This window comes from Melospiza melodia, unplaced genomic scaffold (genome assembly GCF_035770615.1).
Source record: "Melospiza melodia melodia isolate bMelMel2 unplaced genomic scaffold, bMelMel2.pri scaffold_28, whole genome shotgun sequence".
NCBI classification, from domain to species: Eukaryota; Metazoa; Chordata; class Aves; order Passeriformes; family Passerellidae; genus Melospiza; species Melospiza melodia.
Genome location: NW_026948600.1, coordinates 7331888 through 7339192, shown reverse-complemented (window position 1 = coordinate 7339192; position 7305 = coordinate 7331888). Strand labels below are relative to the sequence as shown.

Here is a 7305-nt window from a genome sequence, read left to right as displayed (position 1 = left end):
TTACTGAGGTCTAGGAGCAATGTGCTAGGAACTCCACTGTATGAAACCCTGCAGTGGAATAAAGGAGATTTGAATTTAAATTTTCCAACAGCAGGAGGGAATCAAAACTGAGGGGAGGACGAATGGCCTGCAGAACAAATTATAACATATTATGACCCAGCAACATGGGCTCAGGATGGGTCATGGGGATATAGGACCCCAATTTACCTGATGAATAGATTAATAAAGCTCCAAGCAGTAGTGGAGGTGGTGTCAAATCACACCTCCGATGCTTTAAAAATGTTGGCCAGGCAATATACACAAATGTGGGCATTTGTGTACCAAAACAGGATCACCCTAGACTATCTGTTAGCAGAAGAAGGAGTTTGTGGAAGACTTAATGAATTTGAATGCTGTGTAGAAATTGATGATTATGGGGAAGCTATCACAGAACTTGCACAGGAAATTAAAAGGGTGGCTCATGTGCCGGTACAAAAGTGAAATTCAGTCTTGAAAGCAGATTGGTGGAGTAACCTCTTTGGAAATGTTTGGTGGAAAAAGTTAGAGTTCATGTTGTTATGCTCAATTCTGAGACTTCTGTTTCTGCTGTGTATGTTTTTGTGTTTTATTAGGCTAATTCACTCAGTGATTCAAAAGATGCAGATTACGTCTCTAAATTCAGAATCAGCAGAAAAAGGAAAACCAAGATCTAAAATGGTATTAAAAGCTAAATTGATGCCTGTTAAAGAACAAGGACCTAAAAAGATTGAAATAGACCAGGAAATGCTAACTAAACTTGAAAGAGAGTGTGAAAGACTAGAAACAGTAATAGAAATGCTGGAAAAGTTTGAAGCTGAAAAGAGACAATGAGAAAACCAAAATTCTGAAAAATATAAAAGATATCAGGGTACAGCTTTTTAAATACAGCACGAATCATAATGACCAAAAAGAGAAATGGGGGAATTATAATAAAGAGGTATGATTTGTGCTGATAAAAATTGAAACATTAATCAATATTGATACAGTAATTATTATTTGAGAATAATAAAATAGTTAATAGTTAAAAGTTGTAATGCCAAAGTAGAGAATGAAAGGAGGGGCTCCACCCCACCCACCCACCCCCCCCTTCTCAGCAGATGTTTTCAAGGACCACAGGAAAGAAGCTGAAGATACAGTTGCTAAAAATGAGCAACAACCCGGTTGGATCCCAAGAAAATGCTAATTATAAGGGATTTATTGCCGTGATATGTAGATGCAGTGATACGTTAGTCTTGGCTTACATTGTACTGGCTTGGTGCGCATGTGTAACCCAAAGGTGAATTAAAGGACAACGAAGAAGACTACAGGGCCTTCATCAGTGACAACTCTCAAAGACTTGTGTGACCACCAAACCGAGTGGTGGCACATGCGTGGTAAAGGTGGAAATGAAGGCGGAGACACAAAAGTGACAAACTGAAAATAGGAGGAGATGGTATTGACACATGGCATATAAAGGGTGACTTGGCAAGCTTGTATGTGAAGTGGCAAGGGTCATTGAACCCTGCCCTCCGTACCCAGCGGTTGTTTTTACTTATGCGCTATTATTTGAACCAAATTATCCCTTATTTATATATTTTCTAAACTATTCAATTAAAATTGTTGCTACCTTAAATATTGTTTGGGGTTTTTTTTGATGGGATAATTGGGCAAACATAACAATGTCCCCACAGCAACAGCATGGGGGTGCTCCCCCTGTTCTGTGCAATGCAAACAGGGGCTGCTGAGGCAGTGCTGCCGTGTCTGTGCCTGCAAGGATGGGGCACCTGTGTGAGCTGGGGGAGAGGCCAGGGCTGCAGAGGGGGGATGTTGTTGGCAGCTCCATCAGGACACTCTGACACGCTGCCCTTGGCTGTGCAGCGCAACGGGGATGAATCAGCCCCTGCTCTGCTGCTCCTTCCCATCTCCCCCAGGGCCCTTTGAGAGCCCCAGCCATGCTGTTTGCCCCCAGCCTGCCCACAGCCAGCCTGGAGCTGCTCACGGGGGTTTTCTGTGCTGAGCATTGGCCTGGCCGTGTTCTTGTGAGAGCCTGGGCAAGGAGCCTGGAGCCCACAGGCCCTGGGCTGAGGCGTCAGCACTGCCCCAGCAGTGCCCATGGCCTGTCCCTGCTGCAGCCCCGGCACTGCCACCCCCAGGGCTGTGCCCGGCCCTGAGAGCACTCAGGCCCTGCAGCAACACCAGGGCCACCAGGGCAGCAGGGCAGGGCCACGGCAGCAGCACTGGCAACACCAAGTGCTGCTGCTGCTGGGCACAGCTGCTGGGCCAGCACTGATCTGCCCCCTGCTCTGCACACACACAGACATTGCTGCTGCAGCTCCAGAGAAGGCAACAAAAGGGCATCTCTGCAGAAAACTTTGCTGGGAGATCCTTTAGTTCCTTTAAAGCCACTAAGAGTGCAGCCCCTCATTGACACAGTCTTGGGCCACAGGGAAGGTGGAGAGAAACTAAATGAGAAATTGCACAGACAATGACAGTTCTTTGTGGACAATATTAAAAAGCAAAACAAAGAAAAAAGACCTACAAAATGAAACCAAGCAGAAGTATCAAAGATGACTTTTATTACATGTGATTTGCAAAATTTGACCAGCAGTTTAATGTTCCTGAAAGCATCTAGTCATCAGTCTCCAAGTCTCCACACTTCAGCCTTGAGCTCCTGGTTCCTCAGGCTGTAGATGAGGGGGTTCAGGGCTGGAGGCACCACCGAGTATAGAACTGACACTGTTAGATCCAGGGATGGGGAGGACATGGAGGGGGGCTTCAGGTAGGCAAACATGGCAGTGCTGAGGAAGAGGGAAACCACAGCCAGGTGAGGGAGGCAGGTGGAAAAGGCTTTGTGCCGTCCCTGTTTAGAGGGGATCCTCAGCACAGCCCTGAAGATCTGCACATAGGAGAAAACCATGAACACAAAACATCCAAGTCCTAAACACACACTAGCTGTGATGAGCACCAGTTCCCTGATATAGGGTTTGGAGCAGGAAATCTTTAGGATCTGGGGAATTTCACTGAAGAACTGGCCCAGGACATTGCCATGGCACAGGGGCAGAGAAAATGTACTGGCCGTGTGCAACAGTGAATAGAGAAAGGCACTGGCCCAGGCAGCTGCTGCCATGTGGGCACAAGCTCTGCTGCCCAGGAGGGTCCCGTAGTGCAGGGGTTTGCAGATGGACACATAGCGGTCGTAGCTCATGATGGTCAGCAGATAAAATTCTGCTGTGATGAAAAACATAAAGAAAAACACCTGTGCAGCACATCCTGAGTAGGAGATGTTCCTGGTGTCCCAGAGGGAATTGTGCATGGCTTTGGGGACAGTGGTGCAGATGGAGCCCAGGTCAGTGAGGGCCAGGTTGAGCAGGAAGAAGAACATGGGCGTGTGCAGGTGGTGGCCGCAGGCTATGGCGCTGATGATGAGGCCGTTGCCCAGGAGGGCAGCCAGGGAGATGCCCAGCAAGAGGCAGAAGTGCAGGAGCTGCAGCTGCCGCGTGTCTGCCAATGCCAGCAGGAGGAAGTGCCTGATGGAGCTGCTGTTGGACATTTGCTGTGGCTGCACATGGGGACCTGTTCATGGAGAAAGGACAGTGATAGGTCAGGAGAGGCTGCTTGGAGCCAAACCTGGGCCATTCCCTGCAGACTGTCTTGCTGGGACTCACCCACCCTTGTTCCTTCTCTGGGAAAACCTTCACCTGGGTCCCCTGCCTGAGCTCCAGTTGTGCAGGCTGAGTGTGCCAGGAGCAGCCAGGCCTGTGCATGGGGGCTCTTGAGGAGCCATCCCTGCCCCACTGCTCTGGGTTTGTGGCCATAGGGCAGAGGGACAAGGCTGGATATTCAGGATTTGTCAGAGGAACCACTCCTAATGCAGAAAGGCTTGGTAGTGTCTGCACTCCCATTTCTAAAGGAAATAGAGGGCAGGAGTTGGTTTTAGGAATTGTTTGCCTCCCCACACATCATTCCTGGCTCTCTGAGGTCAGAAATCCCCAGCATTTCGGCTGCACTCAGAGTTTCCCACTGAGAGATGTGAGAGGGAAAGTATTCCCTGGGGCTAAAGGAAGGTGAGGGGCTGGATGGGCTGGTTCCCAACTGCCCTGGCTTTGCACCTTAGGCTGCAATCAGAGCACAATCACACTCCCGGGTCTCCCGGGATAAACCAGACCCTGCCCAGAGCAGAGGGATCCCTGAATGTCTCACCCTCTCTCAAGGTCTCTGGGCAAGGTCTCAGCACCCCCTTGTGCCAAGGACACTCACGGCTCCCTTGGCAAACCCAACAGCATTTCCTCAGCTGTGGCAGCTCTGCACTTCCCCGTGGGACATTCAGGGAACTCCCAGAGGCTCTGGCACAGATTTGCACCCAGGAGGGCAGCTGAGAGCTTGGAAGGGCACAGCAAGGAGATCCCTGGCTGTGCCCTTGATGGGATCTCAGGGAGGGGGCTCAGCTCATTCCCCTTTCCCATGGACTGCTTTGCCCACAGCCCCACAGGTGCCAGGGAAGCTTGGACACCCCATTCCCATGGACAGCCCTGCCTGGCAGGAATGCCAAGGGTGGTGCCTGACTCAGCTGCTGCAAATGCCAAAGCCTCCCTGAGAGCAGCAGATAACAGGGTCAATATCAGGGCAGGGCAGAACCAAGAGAAGATGTTGTGGTGCTGTGCCTGAGAGGGCAGGGCAGAGACAGCCGGGCACTCAGGACAGTGTTCCCCTGCCCAGCTGTGCCTGGCACCTCCCACACACCAACCGTGCCCTCATCCTGCCCCAGCACTGTTCTCTTCAGCCCCCTCTCCTTCCCTGAGCCTCTCCCTGGGCCTGGACATTCCCTCCTGAGAGGAGCCTTGTCCCTGCCAGCGCTCACAGAGCCCATCCTAGCCTGTGCGCCCTGGCTGGGGCCCTACAGAAACCTGCCTGTGTGCAGGGCCCTGGCTGGGGCAGGCTCTGTGTGCAGCTGGGCAAGGGCAGCTCAGGAGAGCCCTGATGGGCCCTGCAGAGGTGATGCTGCTGCTGTCCAGGGCTGAGGAGTGGCTGAGGGCCTTTGAGAGGCTCCCAGCAGAGATACTGACCAGCTTAAGTCACAGTTCTGGAGTCTGTGTAAATGTTCAAACATTCCTTTGATGATCCTGTGTGTCCCTTTCAACTCAGAATGTCCTGGGATTCTGGGATTACAATTCCTGTTCTGCTTCTCTCATCCCCCTGTTGTCTATAATCCAAAGAGGAAAAAAACAACCCTTGCAGCAGTGTTAGAACAGTAAAGTAAAGTAAAAGCCAGACACTTATTGGAAGCTTCCAGGTGTCCCAGTGGGAAAGGGCACACCCACCTCCTGATTTCAACAATTTATTAAGGTTGATAGTTAGGATATTTAACAGGAGCATCCAAAAGGAGATTCAGTTTCCCTAGTTACACACCCCTGGGTCAACCCATTGGAGTAGGTCCAAAGGCTTCTTTGCCTTCACTTTTTATAATGACTGCTCATATTCTGCTCATTCTCAAAACCCAAAATGTTCCTATATGTCCAGTACCTAGAAGACTATATAGTATTTCAGGACTATATAAAAGAATAGGACTATACAGCATTTTACGAATATATTTAGACAGTCAGGTTATTAAGAGAAAGGTAAGGAAACATACTAGACTTAATTCAGGATTAAAGCTATATAAGAATATAATAGTGGTTTAATACAGTTAAGAGTTTAATAGAGTTAAGTAAGGATTATAGTATTGTAACTATAAAATAGTAATTTGGAGAGCTATGAATATATAAAAATGTAAAAAGTACAAAAATCTTTTTGTCACCACCCCAACGTTCCCATCTTTCTCTAAGTAGGAAATTGAAAACACTCTCAGGAAAGCTCCTGAACTTTACAGCAATCCCTGGCTTACCTTCTTTGGAAAGTGTCCTCCGGAGCTGTGCCCAGGCTGATCTGGAGCTGGGAGCAGCCCGGCCCCACCCAGCCCCTCTCAGCAGCAGCCCCTGCCCTGCTCAGGGTGGCTCCTTCCCCCCACAGCTTCTCCCCAGTGCTGGGAGCAGCTGCTAGGGCTGGCTGAGAGCTGTCCCTGGCAGGCAGCAGAGTCCCTGCCCCAGCAGAGCACCCTGGGCTGCAGGACCCTGCTCTGCAGGACAGTTCTGGGCACCCCTGGCTGCAGCCCCGGCTGCTCAGCCCTGCAGCAGAGCCTGGCAACAGGAGCTGCCTTGGGCTGCGCCTGGGCTGGGGCAGCAGGGAAAGCCAGCCCTGCCCTATGGCCACAGCCCTGCCCTGGAGCAGCTCTGAGAGTCCTCCTGAAAGGTCCTCAAAGCTGTGGGATGTGCCAGCTCCAGGAGATCCCTGCAGGAACAGCAGCTTCTCTTCCCACAGCCAGGGAATGACTGTTTCAAACCTGGGCTGATTTCTGCTCTAGTGAGCCCTGAGCGAGCTCTGCTCTGTGCTCCCAGCCCAGGCTGAGTTTAACCCCTCTGTGCCTCTGTGCTGTGCCCAGGGTGGCTGCAGGCAGTGCCCCAGCCCTGCTGGGCTGTGCACAGGAGCTGCTCCTGGCCAGAGCTGTCTCTCTGCAGCGCTGCCCTTGCCAGGAGCTGCCTCTGTGCCAGGAGCCTCTGTGCAGTTTTTGAAAGGACTTTGGGTATGGCTTTTGTCTTGGAGTCTCTGAGAGGTTTGTGCAATCATGGCCTCCAATTACTGCTGTAATTAGTCACTGGAGAGGCTTTGTCAGTAACAACACTCAGTGGGGCTCATTTATGCTTCAGGGTACTTCAGTTTTTTCAAAGTACTTGATGTTTCCCTTTTGATACAGACTCTGTGAGAGGCTTGTGCAATCATGGCCCCAATTATCTGCTTTAACGAGTCCCTGGAGAGCTTTGTACTGAAACTTAGCAGGGCTCATTAATACTTTGAGATACTCAAGGTTTTTAAGGTACTTTATGGATTTAAGAATACTTTTAGGTACTTTTAAGGATTTTCCTTTCCTCACTGAGTCTCTGAGAGGTTTTTGTGCCATCCTGGCCTCCAGTTCTCTCCTCCAAGGACTCCATGAGGAGCCTGTGTTGGGGATCTTTCCCCTTTCTCTTTTACAACAAAGATGGAACTGAAAGAATTTTGTAAGACTTTCTAAAAGCATCCAAACAATCATGGGAAAATTAACAATACAACAGCAACCACTAAGAGAATTAATAGTCCTGTTTTAGCTAGACATCATCCAACCCTTTAGTCCCTTGGACTGGAAGAGTTTATTGAACCAGTCTTTTTTTTCCACTTGAAGCTTCTTGAATCCTTCAAGTACCTGAATGCTCTTGTTGATTGACTCGCTGTGGATGG

General features: G+C 50.0%; 1 protein-coding gene across 1 annotated transcript; it reads right to left on the bottom strand.

Moving 5' to 3' along the window:
- Positions 1 to 2650: 2650 nt before the first annotated feature.
- LOC134433956 (olfactory receptor 14C36-like) lies at positions 2651 to 3547 on the bottom strand (the record flags this gene model as incomplete). Its single annotated transcript, XM_063182639.1, has 1 exon — positions 2651 to 3547. A coding segment is annotated over exon 1 (897 nt), but the record flags the coding sequence as incomplete, so codon positions are not given.
- Positions 3548 to 7305: the final 3758 nt, after the last annotated feature.